Here is a 19,920-nt window from a genome sequence, read left to right on the forward strand (position 1 = left end):
CGGGAAAACACTACTCTGCTGAGCACAAGAAATCACCATAGAACAAAGGAACGAAGAGCACCTTATGGTCTGTAAAGAATAAAGACGTTGTTTTCAATGCTAATTATTACTAAAATTTTACCATCACTTACACCACTATTTATAAATACACAGACGTAACACAAGACCACAGCTGAGGCTAATTTGAGTTGAGGGTGGAAAATTAACACTAAGTCACCCTCAGCTGCAAGGACGCTGCCCTCTACCCGAGGATGGCGCTCAGGGCAGCGTGGACGACGTGGGCAGGAAGGGGAGCCGAGGGGCACACCTGCAGAGGCCCGCGGAGCGACATGGATGAGCCCAGAGACAATGCAGCCTGGGGGCGGAGGGGCTGGGGGCACCACTGGGAGGTCAAGGGTCCCACAGGCACAGACCCCCGTCCACAGCTGATGTGCACTGGCCACCGGCCACCCTGCCCCAGAATAGGGGCGAGTCCTGGCTGCAGTGTTTACTGCGGGACACAAGGCCTTCCTGATCGGAGGAACACCCGGGAAAACCAGCCCGCGTGCTGCAAGAATCCAGAGATGGCGACCCAGGGAGCCGCTATCGAACTCGCGCCACAAACCAGGCCGGTGTGGGACGTGCGGCCAACACAGGCTGCTGGATGTGGCACCTGGGGCTGCCCCATTATAGCACCAACACACCTGGGAAATGGGCCGAGGGCCAGTCGCTGCTCTCGATTTCTCCTGCTCAGGAACAGATCAACCAAATCTGCTACCACAGGTAGTTCGGCTGAACGAGGAAGAACTAAGCGTCTACAGTATGGTCTACCTGCGGATGGCCACCGTGAGCGCCTCCGGGGAACTGGCGCAGGGACAGATCACCTCCGGCCTCAGCCCTCTGGCCTGGAAGACGTTGAGGAACGCGTCACAGGAGGATATGGACCCTGCGTGAGACAGAGTGGACGCAAGAGCTGAGTGCAAGGCCGACGGGCACGCGGTGTGGGGGACGCCCGGCGCCGGGCCTGGAGGCTGCACCCCTTCACCTCACAGTCAAAGTCTCATGGGGAGGGGGTGGGGCTCTTTCCATGAAAAACAGGGCGCGTTCTCAAATCACCAGCAAACAAGCAGCCAACTCTCAGCCCCGCGTTGTCTCTGAGGTCTAACCCACGGCCTCACCCGCCTCCTGGCAGCTCTGCCAAGGGGGAGGTGACCCAGGGCACTAATGGAGCCGCAGCCGAACCTTCCACCGCTTGAGGCCCCGGCCACGTGCGCGCCCTCTCCTGGGCGTGCCTTGGAGCTGCAGCCTCTGCCAGGCGGCCCTGCTGTGCCTCTCCTGTGGGCACAGCCTAGCTCTCTGTCCCTGCTTCTCCGCCAGTGTCACCGGGCCACGAAAACTCAGCTCCTAGGAGGCAGGGTGCTGCCCGCTCAGGGCCTGAGTCAGCACAGCCCTGCACCCACTGGGGCCCCGGGGCTGCACCATGACCTGCACCCTCTCTCTGCACAGCGAGGCTCCAGGGAAGGAGGGGACCTGGTCATGGGTCCTTGTGTCCAGCAGAGGACACAGAAGACCGTCCAGAGGGCTCGGAGCTACAGGGAAGTGACGGGCACTCGGAGTGGTGGGATCTGGGGTCTGGGGGGCAGCAGCCCTGGGACGGGCTCCTGGTGGCTCGACGGGTGCACCGCAGTGGAGGCTCGGAGAAGCCGGCAGCTCCTGGTGCTTTGGAGGCAGGACGGCGGGGCCCTCGGGGTTCGGGGTGGGTGGAGGGAACGAGAGGCTTTGGGGTGCTAGAATGTAGGGTGCCCTCCCGAGTGTCGGGGCCACAGCTGGACAGGGTATTAGATGAAAGGCAGCCTCTGGTCCAGGGCGGATTCAGTGCACGAACAGTGATACACAGGTGTTAAAGCAGTGAAAAAACTCCCCAGGAGGACACGGGGCGGCCGGGAACGCGCAGCGGCCACGCCAGTGCAGTGGGGCACAGGCCACAGGCTGGGAGCCTGAACCGGGCTCTGGCTGTATCTACACTCTGGTCAGACCCGCTCAGGCATGGACCTCCCGTCCACTGTGTCAAAACCACTTTAAACGGAGAGGCCTGACAAACACGTCTGAGACGCACCCGTGAGTCACCACGAGACCCCGAGTCACAGAGCAGGAGACGCACCCATGTCCACGGGGCACCCAACACGTTCCGGCTCAGCCCTGAGCCCCGGCGGCTGGCCCGCGGGGGCGGGGGTGGGCAGGCGGTACTCACACGGGTTCGCACCGTCGGCCACGACCAGCAGGCGCAGGGAGCTGAGGCTGACGTCCCTCTGACCTCGCTGCGCCAAGAGCGACCAGTGCATGTCGCGGGACTTCACCAGCGCGGCCCGGGCTGCAGGGGGGCGGGGACGCGCCTGCGTCAGGGGCACGTGCACACAGAGCAGGCCGCGTGCTCCCTGCCGCCCGGCCTCCCCGCCCAGCGTACCTAGAAATCAACTCGCTCGTTCGCAACTGATTCTCTCTTGGAGCCTCTCTGCTCTCCCCACACTGGCCCCTCCCTCTCGAGCTGCCCCTTCCACAGCCATGAGGCTGGGCCTGCCCTGTGCTGGGGGCCCCGGGGAGGCCCCCGATGTGAACAGACGGGCTGGGCCTCATTCCCGGCCCTGCTCTCACCAGCAGAGGCACCCGCCAAACGCCCCACCAGACTTTGGTTCTCCTCCATTAGACAGGGTAAACAGAGACAGCGCCCAACACGCCACAGAGCACAGCCCACGTCCACATCGGTAACTGGCACCATCATCGGTGCAGTCGGCAAGCACACGGCCACCCGGGACAAGTCAGTGCGAAGAAAGCCCGAGTCCCCCTCAGGGGTGACTAAAGGTGCCCCGGAGCTCCGCCGAAGCAGAGCCAGAGGGACGCTCAGACCACGCAGGTGTGGCCGTGCTGGGGAAGCACCGACTGACCACAGGTGGACAGCAGGGCAGGCTGGGCCCCACGGGCAGCCCCCTCACTCTGGGTCATAAGCCGCTTTGAGTACACAGCTTTGCTACTGGTAGCTTGAAGAGCCCTATCTTCAAATCAAAACCACCTCAAGAACTAAGAATTAGGAGCATTTCTGTGAGAGAATAAAGTTAGGAGTCTACGGCCCTTGCAGAGAAGAGCTGTCCTCCACGACCCCCCAGCTCCCCAGCACTGGCAACTCAGACCCACCACAGCTGTAGGGGAGCCTGGCCCCGGCCCACACACGCCTGCGGTTCTGCATGCTGCTTTATTTTTTCTTAATCGCCAAAGATGAATTCAAAGAGACTTCTCTAATGAAGGATGAATGGAGAGATGGTGCTATTTCCGTTACCTTTATACGCACACACTTTCTGAATCCAGGAGAGTGGGTTCGCCTTCATCAGCGCGTATGGGATGCTGACCACGTGCATCCTGTTCATGACACTCTGCAAAGAGACGAGCGGTCGGGGCTGGGCACGAGCCCCGCCAGGAAAGGCACAGAGAGCATCAGAGCTCTGCTCACAGGACAGCTCAGTCCAGAGACACCGTTCACACCAACACGACTAAGCATTATCCATCAGCTATGATAGGGTTTGGTGTCACCCACGGACGTGAAACGTTAGCAACCCTCCCTCTAACAGTCAGGTCGTTTAGACACAGCACTCACTGTTAACACTCCATGCCACAGGCCGGCATCCCTTTTGAAATCCAGCACATTTGTTAATGTTTCAGCTGAAAGAGGACAAAGATGGTTAAACCACGTGTTTAACCATGACTTGTGGGGAGTGACCCTCCTCACAAGTCATGTGCATTTTCAGAGAAACCCTGAGATGATTACATCATCAACATATAAGAGTTTTAGGAAAGATACACAGCGCTCCCAAATGCCATGCACCAATCAATCAATAATCTTGGTTATCAAGTTACTTGGTTATTCAAATTACTGGAAAAACATAAAAGTAGAAGGTCATACAACTGTGGATTAAAACGGAGAATCTGCTGATCGCTAATCTGGAAACACAGGGAGCAGCATACACTCCAGAGGCTGCAGGCTTGGATGTGGAGATGAAGGACCGTGGCAGGTCTCTCACCTCTCAAACCCTACGCCCGCACACCCCCACTTCTCACGTCATCCTGCAGCCCCGGGAAATGTCACAGGCTCCCCGTGTCACTTCCCTTCAGAGATTGTTCCTTCCCTCCTGCCCACTCTCTCTCCCAGAGGCTGTGCCGAGCGTGCTGTAGGGCGCAGCGGTAGCTGGGGTCCCAGGGCCGCTTCCAGCACAGCCCTGAGCTCAGAGCTCAGGCAGAGGACAGAGCCTGGGGCTGCCAGGCGCACCCACAGGAGGAACACCCAACAGTGAATAGGAAGTTTGGTTTTTGTGCCAGGAAATGCTGCTGCATTCTGCTAAGAATACTGTACACACGTTCCCTTGTTGGCTAAAGAGCCCAAGTTATAGGTGATACATGTATGGTTAGCACTGGATCTGAAGAAAAAGAAAACCGGGGGACCTGATTTGATAGAATTAAAAAAAAACTATGCAGGCCCTTGAACACACCTAAAATCCTCTTCCAAATGTCCACCGAAGTCTTGCCCGGTGCCCTCAGCTAGCCCTTGCTTCTAAACACTGATATTTCAGATTTTACACATACCACTCAATTTACTTCCTAGTTTTGTTCAATTCCAGTATTTTAGTGGAAAGAAGTAAAGTTCTCTACGTTACATAGCTGATATTTCACAGTGAAGAGGGAGCTGCCGGTACATTGCCAAGAGACAAGCCCTGACCACAAATATTCCACTGGTATCTCCGAGTGTGTGACAGCTTAAGCCAAAGCCAGCCACAGAAAACAGTACGAAAAAGTGTGCCCCGATAAGAAAATGCAAAATGCGCTGCCCCTCAGCTCACTGGGCACAGACCAATGGGTAGTGAGTGGGTTTCACGCTCTGTAACGCCAATGTCCAAACTCCACCTGTCCAGGAGAGCAGAGGCCCCGAGCTCGCAAGCCGCACGACCTGGATTAAACAGCAGATGCTACGCGGACAGCGTCCAGGTGCCTTGTGCCCGGCTGGAGAGCCGCCCCACACCCTCACCTTCTGAGTAGCCGCATGCCTGGGTCAGAGCCTGGCACTGTGCCAGCAGGGATGCGTGGGACACCGCGACCCCCACGGTGCTGCCTTCTTTGCTGGTTTTATACTGAAAGATTTCAAAAGCACAAGCTCGTTAGGCGATGTCTCTGGAGGCTGTCCCCCTTCACCAACCATTGGTTCAACTGGAGCGCACTTCACGCCCAGGCCCTTGAGGTGACACCCTCAGCTGAAGTCGGGTCACCCTGGGCAGGTACCGAGGGCGACAGGGCACGCGGGCTGGTCCCCAGGGGAGGATCTCAGTGAGTTCCCACAAGACACCTCATCTTTCTGGGGTGAAGGCAAAGCACAGAAGCTGTTGCCTGTGATCTAAGCAGCAGCAGCTACACTCGGGGAACAAGCCCTGAACACGGGGGTCTGTTTCAGCCTCGCCAGGAGAGGTGGCTACCTCGATGTAGGCGGTCCCGGCCCCCGCGTCCTGCGCCGATGGGTGCCAATCCTTGGGAGGCTTAGTCAGGTGCTTCCCGTCTATCACCAGCCAGGTGAGGGGGGGCCAACCTGTGAGGGTGCAGACAGGGACACGGCAGAGGCGAGGGTCAGGAGTCTTTGCTCCCCGCAATGGCGCCTCCGCCGCCCAACATGCAGCCCGAGCTGCTGACAGTTGAGGAGCCTCGCCTCACTGAACCTTTATGAACTTATGTCTGATGGCCAGTGGCCCCCAGGCTGGACAGCACAGGTCGAGAGTCTGACCCAGGCGAGGAGCAAGATTCCCCAAGGTCTAGAACACGGCCTCGCTTTTCCTGAAGGCCCTTCCGTCTCTGTAACTGTCACTGACAGGAAAGGACGCCCGAGGGCCCGGTTTGGCAGAGAACTGGGCCACATGCTGCCCGCCCACAGGCCCACCTTTGAAGGCCGCCACCTCTCCGGTCTGGGCCTTGGGCAGGCCTTTCTGACAAGCGTCTGTGGTCAGGGCCAGGGCGACGCCACAGCTGCCCAGCAGAAACCCGACCTGCTGGCTGCCAGCGTCCTGCAGAAACAGAGAAGGCAGAGGTGCTCAGCTCACACAGAGCAGAACTCTTTCTCTCAGCCCGTGGAAAATTAGGACAATTCAGCCCTGTGTAGGTATATACTATAGGTATATACTATGTTTTCATCCAAATAAAATACAATTGTTTTTAAATTTGAAAGATATATTTTCTGCCATGACATATAAAGTTCTGGGTAATGGGCTAATTTCTCAAACTTTTTTCTTGCAAATGACATTTAATACCGTTTTAATAAACTCCAAACATAACAGCATTGAAATTTACACTTGATTTGTGTTTGAAATTTACTGATTAATATGGGCAGGCCTGACCTTTAGCAATCTTAATTATTTCCACACAGAATATGTCCTTCAGTAGAGTTTTATCATTTTTTTCTTATAAATTTTACAAACTCTAGTTTTACCCTAAGAATCCTGGTATTCAAATATCTGTTCATCACATATTATCCTTCGGGATATAGTGCTTTTATTCACAAGCTTCACCTTTGGGATTCTTGAATATTTCTTGCTGATAATGCTCATGTGAACAACTGCCTGAGCACTGGGATACCATAGAAAACTATGATTTTCTAAAATACATGCGGAATCTACTCCTAAAATGATCTATTCTTCAATAATCAGATTACCGGTATTTATACCTAAAATGTAATAGCTACCCAGAACACCAGCAACCCGCCCCCTGCCCCGGCCAGAAGTCATCTGTCAGCGATGAAAGCTGCTCGCTGTTATGGAAGTGAACAGAAACGCAAGAGAATGTCATATGTTTAAAACTATCACTTAGAAGTGAGCTAAAAGACATCTCTGTAATGATTTACTTATCCCCAAGAAATGAAAGTTATTATCAATAAACACACCATTTTGAGAAATGATTTAACAAAACCTCATCAAATCCCAACTTCTATGCATTGGAGGAGAAAATGTTAGTTTCTGTTGGGAAATTCAAGCAAGTGATACTGGCCCCACCAACAGCTGTTCCAGTGCCCTTGTCACCAGCGAGATACATAAAAGGAGCGTCTGGAGATGAAGCTGCTCTAATCTCTCTGAGACCCGCCAGCCTGTCCCCCGGCTCCAGACGGCACCTGGAGTGAGGAGACTAAGGCCTGCGAATGGACGCGTGGACTTCAGGATGCAGCCTCAGAGACCGTGAACCTGGGGCCTGCACCGCGCTTGCTACCTTTCTTGTTAGTGGCACTTCGATGGGGACAGGAACCAGCTCTGCCAGGAGACACCCATAGAACGCAACAGTGAACATGACAGGGTCGCTATTAGGAAACACCAGTGCCACCTACGAGAGCACAAAGGAAAACCATGAAATCCACTGGTGAATAATTCAGTCATCTGAATGCCTGCTGCTGAGACAGAAAACGTTACTTTGAGTGCTAACCCTTGGTCCTTAAGTGTCTGCAGCCATGTAACTTCTAATACACAGTCTTTAGGTTACGGTCTTTACCTTGCATGCGACAAAATAATGTTAAACTCCTGGGGCTAGAGGCAAGCGCAGCTGGGTCTGCCCGCGGGGTCTAGGTCCAGCTCCGTCCACTCTGACCATCTGGGCAGCAGCAACTCAGGGAAGGACGCGATGGACCATCACCCACCATCAAGTAGCCCAGGTGAAAAACAACTGGACATGAGGAGGGAACCAGGAATCAAAGTCTATCAAAAGGTCTTCCAAAAGAAAAAATCCTGACACCAATGTTTTACTTGGACAGACCTTCGCTCAAGACCAAAACATTAACAGAGGAGGGTGGTGGGCAGAGAACTCAGCAAGACCCCTACAGCTGCCCTCTCAGAGTCTCCAGGGGGGGCCCACTTCCTGCTCCCACCTGGTCACCATGCTGCCACTGTTTAAATTACATATTCTATTACATTTACCTTACATTTTTATTTTTATGAAAACGTTTTAAAACACAGAATCGAAATGACGAAAAGTACTAACGAAAAGCAACACCCATATCACCCCCCGCTCCCCAAGACAGCCACCTTTAACATGTTTACACCCTCTTTCCGCCGACTGCTCTTATCTTTTTCGATACTATGCTCACACTGCTGTGTCTTACGTGTGAAGGTATTTGGACATGTGTTTTATTTCCTGTTACTGTAGACAAACACTGAGCCCTCTTCATTCCCCATCTTTCTCTTCTCCCATCATCCCAATTTCCATTTCTTGTAATGTCTGGTTAAGTTAAAAGCTATTTATGGGATGAGGTTTTTCTAAGTCCCAAATACTGTAATAATAGTGTGCTCGAAACCTACATGATAAGTCAGAATAGTATTTGAGGGGACCGTTAACACAGGGCCTTCGAGGGCTTTGGATAATTAATAACCCTGTACTTCATAAGACAAAATTTAAGCTGTATCTGTATCAAAATTCTGTACTTGAGGACTGGAAATCAAGTTTCTAATAAGTTTGTTGAAAACGGCAAAGATCTCCTTTGAAAGTTGGTGTTAATAGCATTTGTCCCACGATTAAGAACTGTGACCTTTAGCCTAGAGACTGGATGTCTGGTAGAACATACATGTCCTTAGAGAATCTGTTATAAAGGTTGTGTTTGTTCACTTATATGAAGTATATTATCACAGGAGGATGAACTTGCCATTCATTTCCAATCACTAAATCAATCGCTAACTGTGATTTCATCAATCCTTTATAATTAACCCAATTACGTGGATTCACTTGCAAGTCAATGAAGTATCTGGAAGTCCTTGTCCTTGCAAGAACTTTCTTCAAGAGAAAGAAATTTGTGATTCTTAGAATCATTCATTTTAAAGCACAACATAAGTCAGGGGTTCCAACAGGTTTGTTCTAAAGCGCCAGGTATCATAAGGAATCATTCCTGTACTGTTTACGTTTCTACAGCCAAGCGTGCCCCTTCTCTCTGGTGGTGACAGCCACTGCCTCTTTCACCGGCTTCCCTTCCTCTGTGTGCACCGGCCACCTTGCTCGGAAATGCCCCGCTGGGTGTGTCAAACCTGTCAATAGTATTTCTAAATAGCCAACCAGTCAGGTAAGCTCCTGGGTTTCACCAGCTGCTGACCAGCCTGCCCACCTGGGGCCTCGCCCTTCTGGTCCTGTCCGGCTGCTCCTCGCCCGCAGCTCGCAGTCACCCTGGGCCACCCTGGTGGCTCTCCTGTTTGGACCACTCACTCGTATGCGGGAGCACTCCCTCTGTGAGCTTCCCAAGAAAGAGCCCAGTCTTCTGAGTCCTGCCTGTCTGAGAATGGTGCCCCACCCTCACATCCGTCGACTGCCCAGGAAGACCGTACTCCCTCTGGGCTTCCGAAGCACAGCTGTCTCCCCCAGTGCCACACTGAGAAACTGAGGCCCCCTGGGGTTGCCGGCCTCTGTGCACAGCCCACTTTCCCCAGGAGGCTGCAAGGTTCCTGCACCCTGCCCTACGCAGCACTGGGGTAAGCGCCTCGGTGGGGGTCCCCCCCCCCGCCCCCGGCTCCGGGGTATAGTCTTGCATCATCATTAGCATTAAAAACTTTCTACTCTCTGTTCCCCCTTCTCTTTCTGGAAGTCCTATTAGTCAGATGTCGGCCTTCTTGATCAAGTCTAATCTGCACCGTTTTTCCTTCCTACTTTCCATCTCGGTCTCCCCCACTAGCATCTTCTTGTTGATTTATGGAGCAATATCTTCACCTCAGATCTCCAGGGATATTAAGACTAATTAAAAAAAAAAAAACAACTGTTTTCCGTATCTAGCTTTCCTCCAAGTAGGTCTGCTTCCTCTTCCTCCCTCCCTCCCCCCACTTTCCCCTTTTCTTTTTTTCCCCATTTTTTGCCCTTTGGTTGTGCTCTTTCACGTTGAAGTTTCGTGGTCCATAAATGTCCTTGGCTACTGGTCCACATTAAAGACTGAGGCACTCGAGAGCAGTCTGAAACCCCACACCATCCTGTCAACCTACAGCTTCCCTGCTGGGTGACCTGACCTCAGGCAAACTTTCTCACTGGGGATTTTACGGCTGAGTATGCTGGCTTTCACCATGCTGAACCTCCCGCTACACCAGGGTTCCCCAAGTCTGGCTCAGTTTGCCTAGAGCAGTGCTGTGTAGCAGAACTTCCCACAATGGTGGAATCATTTTTTCTCCGAGCTATCAAATATGGTAGTTAGTTGTCAGCCACACGCAGTGACTGAACCCTGGAAATGGGGCTTGTGCAACTAAGGAACTAAAACTCTAATTTCATTTAATTTGGGTTAATTTAAACAGCCCCCTGTGGCTATCGCCAACCATGCTGGGCAGTGCAGGACGAGGAACTGAGCCCCAAGCCTCCTCTGAGTTCTGTTCTGGCCACATGGAAGAGGGAAGGAGATGAATATAAAACACACAGAGTTTCAAAGTAAGGTCAACGTTTCTTCACAAAACTTAAGCTTCGGAAATGTAGCACTGATTAATATCTGACATTAATATTTTTATTAAAATCAACACATATGAAGTCAAAGAGAAAAGAGGTTTAAGAATCAGGAAAGGGGCAATAAGGGAGAATAAAAGGAACGATCATTTTACCTACATCAACACAAACTTTTTCCACATTTAATATGTTTTCATTGCTGACTTAAATCCCTTGTATTAATGCTGTAAATCTGAACAACTGAGAGCACACTGATGTCAATGAAACAGATTTTTAGTCTCCATTCTCACTCACTCCAACAAAGGTGCATTTGGTTACTTACTCTGTCTCCGGGTTTAAGTAGTGGTTCATTCTTACTAGTCAGTTTATTAAGTAGAGTATAAGCTAGTTTTAAACTCCGACTCCAAAGTTTGCCTAAAATAAAATAAAAATACTAAGCAATGTAAAATTTAAGAAACTAATAATTAACATTTTAATGTAGCAATCATAACATCCCATTAACATACCATTATTACTCTATTGCTGAAAATTCAGGTAGTTTCCAATTGATAATTATTTTGCACAATGCTGCAATGAAGTTTTCTCTTAAAAACAACTTACAGATTTATTTTTCTTAACAGAAAAGTAAAACAGCATTTTATTATAGAAAATTTAGAATGTAGAAAAGCCAGCTGAAAAAAGCATTCTGTTATATATGTATACACACAGACACACACACACACACACACATGCATAATTTTTAAGAAATGGGATCATACTTCACCCTTTTTTCAATCAACATTGCACTGTGAATGCGCTTTCATGTCTTTGAATGTGTCTCAATTATATCCCTTATAAGAGTGGCATATAAGTCATTTAACCTTTACAACAACAATTCATGAGGTGGGTCCATCTTCATCTCTGCTTCCACTCAAGAGGAGACAGTCAGGGAGATGTTAGGGAACCTGGCAGAGCCACGGGTGGCTGGAGGGGAGCATCTGGACCCCTCCTGAAGGTGCCCAGCCCTGTGGGTGCTTCCCTGAGGAACGCGGCACATGATACACGGGACAGTGAAGGGCAGGGGGAGAGGGGGAGGAAGACAGAAACGCCTGAGTCCACCCCAAACCGGAAGCAGCCCTCCCACTCACCCTGCGCGGTGCAGCAACGCAGGAAGACAGAGCCGTCCTTCACCCTCCCCACCCCTTGGCAACCACACGCCCTTTGCTGTAAATAGTCTAAACTCGGGCACAACGTTGTGAGATAAGTGAACTGTGGGGCCTGAGAAATAAATGAGAAAAATAGTCAACTCAAAACACCGCTGCCTTTGCCTAAATAGAAAGGTCAACTCAAGATGTTAATAACTGTAACTGTAACACGTAAAGATTTCCAAACTGAATCCAGATATTTATAAAAAGAAAAACGCATCATGACCTCTCTGCAACCACGCAAAGAGGTTTAACAGAAAATCAACATAATTTGCCACATTAACAGAATAAAGGTGAAAAAAACTAAAATAATTTACCATTCAGGATTTTAAAAATCCTTCTTAAATTTGGGATGAAAGGAAACTTCCTTAATGTGATTGTTAAAAGTCATCTTTAAAAATTCCACAGGCGGTATCATAACTAATGGTCAGATATTGAAAGCTTTCCCTCAGAGAGCAGGAGTAAGTCAAGGACAGCTGCCTTTTACTGAAAGTCTCAGCCAGTGCGACTGGGGTGAAAGCGGCAGAGAAGGTAAAACAATAAGAAACAAAACTGTCATTATTTGCAGAAGACGTGACTGCACATATCATGAATCCTATAACTGAAATCAGCAAGGCTATCAGATATAACAGCAATACGCAAATAGCATTTAGTATCTATGTGCCATCAATAAACAGCAAATAAAAATTTTAATGATACTATTTATAATAAGATTTAAATAAACATGCCAAATATCTAAGAAAATGTGTTACAAAAAATATGCAAAGTCTCCCCCCAGAAACTTATAAAACAGTACTGAGGTTGAAAAAGATTTGAATGAACGGAGGAACCTATTATGTCCATTTGCTAGAAGGCACCGTAATGCAAACGTGCTATTTCTCCTCAAACTGCTCAAGGCAACGATAATGAAAACCTCAATAGGTGTGTTTGTGGCACCTGACACAAACTGACACTGAAATACCAGGGCGAGAGAAGCCAAGACATTCTGGAAGAAGGAGACAAGACAGGAAGACTTTCTCAATGGACGTCAAGACTATTATAAAGCGACAGCAATTCAGAGAGTGTGGCTGGGACTTCCTGCGGTCCAGTGGTTAAGACTTCGCCTTCCAATGCAGGGGGTGTGGGTTCGATCCCTGGTTGGGGAGCTAAGATCCCACATGCCTCAAGGCCAAAAAACCAAAACATAAAACAGAAGCAACACTGTAACAAATTCAATAAAGACTTTAAAAACTGTCCACAACAAAAAAATCTTTAAAAAAAAAAAAGGGCTTCCCTGGTGGTGCAGTGGTTGAGAGTCCACCTGCTGATGCAGGGGACACGGGTTCGTGCCCCAGTCCGGGAAGATCCCACATGCCGCGGAGCGGCTGGGCCCGTGAGCCGTGGCCACTGAGCCTGTGCATCCGGAGCCTGTGCTCCGCGGCGGCAGAGGCCACAACAGTGAGAGGCCCGCGTACCGCAAAAAAAAAAAAAAAAAAAGAGCGTGCTATTGGCCTAAGGGTAGAATATAAATCAACGTGATAAAACAAAAAACCCCAAACAGACCCACCCCCGTGTGGACAACTCCACTGACAACACAGGTAGCACCAAGGGGACAAGAACGGGACAACTGCCATCTTTCCTGAAGAACTGACCCGGAGGCCAGGCCCACACCACACACACAAACTAAACTCCCTCCGGGTGGGCGGCAAGTCTAAACGCGGGTGGGAGAACAGCAGAGCTAGAGCCCAGGAGGGGAGGAGGGAAGCCTGCTGCAGGGCCGTGAGCGGCCAGGGCACACAGTAAGCCGCCAACAAGGACTGGCATCCAGAACACACAAAACGCCCACAAATAACCCTGTATAAAAATGTGCAAAAGATTCAACAACACTTCACAAAAGAGAAAACCCAAATGATCAAAAACAGGAAAAGATCTCAACCTACTTAGTCATCAGGAAAAGGCAAATTAGCACCACAACGACTGTCACCATATTCTCACCAGATTAGGCAAAATTAATAAGCCTGCCAATGACAGGGAGAAGGTGGGACTCATACACTGATCAGGTAAGTGCAAACTGGAAAAGTCTGGAATTATCTGATAAATGTAAAGATGTCATAATCCCAGAACTAGCTAGCGCCTCCTCTCCTAAGTACATACCCTAGAAAAATGCACGCTTACACACCAGGTAGCACATACCGGAATGTTCCCGGTAGCACTGTCTGTAACAATTAAAACTGGAAATGACCCAAAAGTCCATCAACAGTATAATGGAGACATACATTCTGAAATATTCAATATTCATTCCTCAACAGAAATGAATGAGCTACAACTATACACAATGATACGGATGAATCTTAAAAGCATAAAGGTTGGAGACTCTGCTTCCACACAGGAAGGAGCAGTGGTGGCAGACCAGCACTCGCACCCAAAATGACTTAAGACTGGATAAAATGCAAAACCATCTGTCGGAAGCAGCAAAGACAACTAGAGGAGTTAAGACCCCTGGGAAACCCTTGGGAGGTGAGCTGACCTTCAGCAGCTGTTCTTACAAAAGCGGGGGGTGGGGGGGTGGGCGGGGCTTAGCGTCTGGCACCCACAGGAGACGAACATCTCATGGCCTTGCGCCCCTCGGAGTGCTGCTGCTGGGGCGCGGAGACTGGGGCTTCAAGAGGAGTCTGCTGAATCTCGGGGCCATGCACAGCGGGTGGAAACCTCTGAAAGGCCAGGCAGAGCCCCCAAGTCGCCACATAAGACAAAACCCGTGGTTGGGGACCCCCCCACAAGAGGAAAGGGTCACACAGATCACACCAGTTTTATAAAATGTGAATAAAGGAAAACAGAAAATCTCCAAACTGAAGTATATATATAAAAAGGATGCCATGGGACTTCCCTGGTGGTCCAGTGGTTAAGAATCAGTTTTGCAATTCACGGGACGTGGGTTCAATCCCTGGTTGGGGAAGTAAGATCCCACATGCCGCACGGCAACTAAGCCCGTGCGCCACAACTACTGAGCCTGCATGCCACAACTAGAGAGCCCAGGTGCCACAACTAGAAAGAAGCCTGTGGGCTGCAACGAAGAGCCCATGCACCACAATGAAAGATCCCGCATGCTGCAGCTAAGACCCGACACAGCCAAAATTAATCAATTATCAAATTTTTAAAAAAGAACGCAAAATATGAAAAAGGCACGTGGGACTCAGAAAAGGTATTAATATAAATGTAATCAGACTCCCAGGAGGATAGGAGAGAGAAATGGGGAAGAAGCACTATATCAAGAAATTATGGCTATAATTTTCCAAAAACTGATGAAAGATACCATTCCATTGATCTACGAAGCCCTGTGGACCCCAAGCAGGAAACTTTCAAAGAACATAACAGCTAAATATGTACATCACAGTAAGACAGATGCAAGCCAAAGCCAAAAAGCCATCACAGGGAAAAAGACACATCCTCATCCAGAGAGGAGCGATAATCTGGCATCTCACTCCTCAAAAGATATCACAGAAGTCTTCAGAGTGCTGACAGATGCCTGTCCGCCTTCACAAAGGAAGATGCGGGCAGTCCCACAGCCAGCAGGAGAGGTTACAGTGGGAAACGCGGAGTGGCAGGAAGGAACATTCCGCAAAGGAAAGAAAAAACAGCACGACTCCTGACTTAAAAAGCAAGACTAGTGAGTGGTGTCTTACGGGTGTAGTGGATACAGACTTAAAACGCAAGACAAGGAGAGAAGGACCACAGGCTGGGGTCTTCAGGAAGCACTGAGGCAGAGCGAGGCACAAGAAGGGCTCCCGGGAAGTGCGGGACAGTGAATGCGGGTGACGCCGTCCGGCCGCAGTCCCTGCAGGCTCCCTCACAAGGGAAGTCTGTGCTGAATGGAACACAGGCCTGGTCCCAATGCCTCGTGTAACCCGCACCCGGAAGCTGAATTCCAGGTGGAGGCTGTCAGCAAAGCACACTCATGAGTGCGCAGCGAGCTCCTTTCTTAAAGAATTACAGGGTTTCCCTGGTGGCACAGTGGTTGAGAGTCCGCCTGCCGATGCAGGGGACATGGGTTCGTGCCCCGGTCTGGGAAGTCCCACATGCCGCGGAGCGGCTGGGCCCGTGAGCCGTGGCCGCTGAGCCTGCACGTCCGGAGCCTGTGCTCCGCAACGGGAGAGGCCACAACAGTGAGAGGCCCGCGTACCGCAGAACAAAAACAAAAACAAACAAAAAAAAAAGAATTACAGAGCCATCTCTCTAACGAGCACAGGTGCGAAGACCCCAAACAGAATACTGGCAACTAGAATCCAGGCGTTTATTGAAAATATATCTTGGCCAAGTGGGATTTAATCCAGGAATGCAAGGGCTGCTTTACATTTGAAAATTAATCAATGTAATTCATCAAATTAGTGGAGGAGGGCAGAGAAACTGTATGGTCAGCTCGATGAAGCAGAAAAAGCCAACCCATGGTGCGAAACTTTCAGCAAACTAGAAACAGAACTTCATTATGACAAAGAATTTCTACCATAAAACAAGCAAAAAAGCTACAGTAAACAGCGTACTTCAAGACCAATTGCTTTCCACCTAAGACAGAGAAGGATTCACACTGCACTGGCGGTTCCAGCCTGTGCAGTGAGACAAGAACAGAAACCGAAGGTGTGAGAACTAGAAAGGCCAAGACAACACCGTCATTGCTCACAGGGGCTCAACTTGTGCACAGGATGTCCAAAACTACTCATTAATAGACCAAAAAGAATTAATATGTCACTTTCACAAGATCACTAGATACAAAGTCACCATTTAAAAGATCAATTGCATTTCTATTTACAAGCAACAATTGAGTAGAAAAAAATTTAATCATTCCATTACAATAGGAATAAATCTAACGAAAGAAGCTCAAGACTCCTGGACTCAAAAGCGTAAAACGTCACTGAGAGAAACTAAAGTAGGCCTTCAAAGGCGGGATATTCCAGGGTCATGAGCTGGAAGATCCCATAAATGCAACAACACCGATTCGCCTCAAGCTGGACAATGGGTTCAGTGCACTGCCAATCAATACCCCAGAAGGATTTTTTTCTGGAAATGGACAAGCTGATTCTAAAGTTTACTTGGAGGGCTTCCCTGGTTGGTGCAGTGGTTAAGAATCCTCCTGCCAATGCAGGGAACACGGGTTCGAGCCCTGGTCCGGGAAGACCCCACATGCCACGGAGCAACAAAGCCTGTGCACCAAAATTACTGAGTCTGCGCTCTAGAGCCCACGAGCCACAACTACTGAGCCCATGTGCCACAACTACTGAAGCCCACGCACCTAGAGCCCGTGCTCCACAACAAGAGAAGCCACCGCAGTGAGAAGCCTGCGCATTGCAACAAAGAGTAGCTGAGTAGCCCCCGCTCACCGCAACTAGAGAAAGCCCGCCTGCAGCAATGAAGACCCAACGCAGCCAAAAATAAATAAATAAATAAATAAGTTTACTTGGAAATGTAAAGGGCCAAGAATAGTCAAGGAGGGCTTCCCTGGTGACACAGTGGTTGAGAGTCCGCCTACCAATGCAGGGGACACGGGTTCGTGCCCCGGTCCGGGAAGATCCCACATGCCACAAAGTGGCTGGGCCCGTGAGCCATGGCCGCTGAACCTGCGCATCCGGAGCCTGTGCTCCGCAACGGAGAGGCCACGACAGTGAGAGGTCCGCGTACCGCAAAAAAAGAAAAAAAAAAAGAATAGTCAAGGAAATCTTGAGGCGCAATCGCAGAGCTGGAGGACTGACATCCAACACAGACTCGTAAAGCTCCAGCAACTCAGCAAGCGCGGATGGTGAAGAGGACAGACCCACAAGTACAGTTTTCACCTGACGGATGACAAAGCCATATCTGGGGGAAGGGCTGCTTCTCAACAAATGATAGTGGGTCAATTCCATTCATAGGAGAGAAAATGAGTCCAAGTTCACACCATACACAAAACTAAACTGTAGATGGATCATAACAACAAGTGTGAAAAGTAGAACGAGTCTTCAGAAGAAGACTCGGAGGAGGAGAATGCCTTTGTGACCTTGGGTCTGGCAAAGACTTCCTACACAGAAGAGAAAGCACAAACAACGGAGAAAACAGATAAATCAGACTACATTAACCTGAGCCTAGGTTAAGGCTTCTTATTCCTCTAAAGCCACAATTAAAAGTGTTAAAAGGCAGTGCAAAGGGTGGAAGAAGATATTTGCAAAACATGTACTGGACAAAAGGTGTGTATCTGAAACATAAAAAGCATTAGCAAGCGAACAGAAAAATGAGCCAAAGATCTGGGTACTTCATAGAAGGAGGTGTTCAAGCTGCCAGTAAGCATATTAGAAGAACCCTCGGCACCAGGCACTGGACACCACGATGCTCCCTCAAGGAAGGCGAACGGGGACAGACAGTATCCAGTGCTGGGACTCCTCCCCCAGGGCTAGGGGGGTGGAAACAGCTCGCCAGCTCGTCCTGAAGCTGACGTGCGAGTCCTACGCCTACAGCAGCACTAACGCCTACACGTCCACCTCAGACCCACAGAGAACGTTCATAACAGCCTGACACGCAGCAGCCCCGGAGCGGACACAACCCAGATGCCCACCTGCCGCTGAGCTCAGACGTTGCATTCTCACAATGAGATACCATCCATCAACGAGCATGAACTGACCATGCAGCACACAGCACAGGGATGAACCTCAGACAACGCTGAGCAAGACGCAGCCCAGAGCACCTCAGACTGGCTCACACCCAGCGGTCAGCAGGGCGCTGGCCTCGGCTGTGGGGGACGCCGGCCTGGGGGCCAGAAGTGCCTCGGGGCTGAGTGCTCCGTGAAAACATGTCCGGCCAAATGCACGCGATTCGTGTTACATAAACACGTAGAATGGAACCAAAAGATGCCAAACACGAAAAACACATACTGCTTGACGCCACTTGTCCAAAGTTCAAAATGAGACAAAACTAAACTCCACTGTTCAGAAATGCACACACAGACGTGAACTCTCGAAACCACCAGGCAGGAAGTGGTCCCCCAGTGGGGGAAGGGCAGTGGCCCGGGGGGGGCCCCCGGGGGGAGGCGAGGTTCTGTTTCCCTGCCAGCTGTGTCAGCTTGTCAGGAATCTGTTCTCTCATGGTCCTCAAGCTGCACGTCTGTGTTGTACGACATGTAATATTTCACAGACAGCCAGCGCCCAGCTGCTTTCTGTTGACACTTGCCATAGGTGAGGGTGTAGACGGCCTTCCCCGTGGTATCCAGGGCGGTCAGGCACGGGGCTTTGGGCTGCGTGGTGCCCCACTGCTGCAAGGTGGCCAGCAGTGACGGCGGCCAGGTGCTGCCCACGGCCAGCAGCTCCCCCTTCAGCACCGCCGTCTGGCCGCCCTCAGGCTTCGGCTGACCTGGATCTGGTTGCTGCACTACAAGCAAAACCGAGTGTGAAAAGCAGCATTTCACAGAAGCAGGCACGTACTCTACCGTTAGGCATTCACATTTTATACTTTTCTTCCTTAAAAATACCAATTATAAGAAGGCTATTAGATTTCCCCATCATTGTAACAGTCACAGACCAACTGAGCAAGGATGGAAAGAGAGCTAGTCATGGATCAAGGTGAATCCTGGCTACTGTAACCCCAGGGTTACAACGACCCCCAGGCTTTTTCACCCAGAAGGCACCTGAGAAGCAGGTGTCCCCACTTATAAAGGATGAGAGTAGAATAACCACTTCAGTTTAGGTGCTCAAACCACGTTGAATGAAAAGAATAAAGCAAAATCTCTTACGTTTCCAGTGGATATGTCATCAAGATTTGCCCAAATGTACGAAAGACTTCCTAAAAAGCATTCATAGCATTGAACTCTGAATTTGAAAGGCGTGATCTGATTACACAGACGTGCCCTAACAGCCATGTCTAATCCCCAAGTAGGAGGAGACACCAGAGCTTGTCTGTGGGACTACCGCACAGCAGAGGTGCAAGGCCAGGGGCAGGGGGTGGCCTGGTGTCCCGAGGCCCCAGCCACACATCACACGCTGCTATCTTGTACGGGGCTTCACTTCTCTTACTTTTCTACAGATTTATACTCCTTTCTGTTTCTTGGTAATTAAAAAATATAAGTCTATTCTTTTTCTCTAAATATATATATCATTCATAAATGAGAGGCTAAAATCCTGAAAAAGAGCCCAAACTTTGCTAAAGATATAATAATTTAAAACCAAGGGGAAAATAAATAAATAAATAAAACCACGGGAAGACAAGTATTTCAGATTTAAAGTTTAAATAAAAATTTAAATCATGGAAGTAAAATGAAATCTTAGACGTATTCTAACAAAGTACTAACCACTGGACCAGAGGCACA

At 49.9% G+C, this 19,920-nt stretch overlaps 1 protein-coding gene across 1 annotated transcript in view; it reads right to left on the minus strand.

The window, feature by feature from the left end:
• Nucleotides 1-19,920, minus strand: part of DIP2A (disco interacting protein 2 homolog A) — a 94,443-nt gene that overhangs the window by 36,203 nt on the left and 38,320 nt on the right. The window contains exons 8-17 of the mRNA XM_082840101.1: nucleotides 18,789-18,986; nucleotides 10,763-10,854; nucleotides 7,261-7,371; nucleotides 5,945-6,068; nucleotides 5,490-5,599; nucleotides 5,048-5,150; nucleotides 3,626-3,690; nucleotides 3,311-3,404; nucleotides 2,231-2,350; nucleotides 811-925 (exon numbers count right to left, since the gene is read on the minus strand). Coding sequence (XP_082696227.1) covers nucleotides 811-925; nucleotides 2,231-2,350; nucleotides 3,311-3,404; nucleotides 3,626-3,690; nucleotides 5,048-5,150; nucleotides 5,490-5,599; nucleotides 5,945-6,068; nucleotides 7,261-7,371; nucleotides 10,763-10,854; nucleotides 18,789-18,986 — 1,132 coding nt within the window. The remainder of the gene's footprint in view (nucleotides 1-810; nucleotides 926-2,230; nucleotides 2,351-3,310; nucleotides 3,405-3,625; nucleotides 3,691-5,047; nucleotides 5,151-5,489; nucleotides 5,600-5,944; nucleotides 6,069-7,260; nucleotides 7,372-10,762; nucleotides 10,855-18,788; nucleotides 18,987-19,920) is intronic.

This window comes from Leucopleurus acutus (genome assembly GCF_964270905.1).
Source record: "Leucopleurus acutus genome assembly, chromosome: 5".
Classification (NCBI taxonomy): Eukaryota; Metazoa; Chordata; class Mammalia; order Artiodactyla; family Delphinidae; genus Leucopleurus; species Leucopleurus acutus.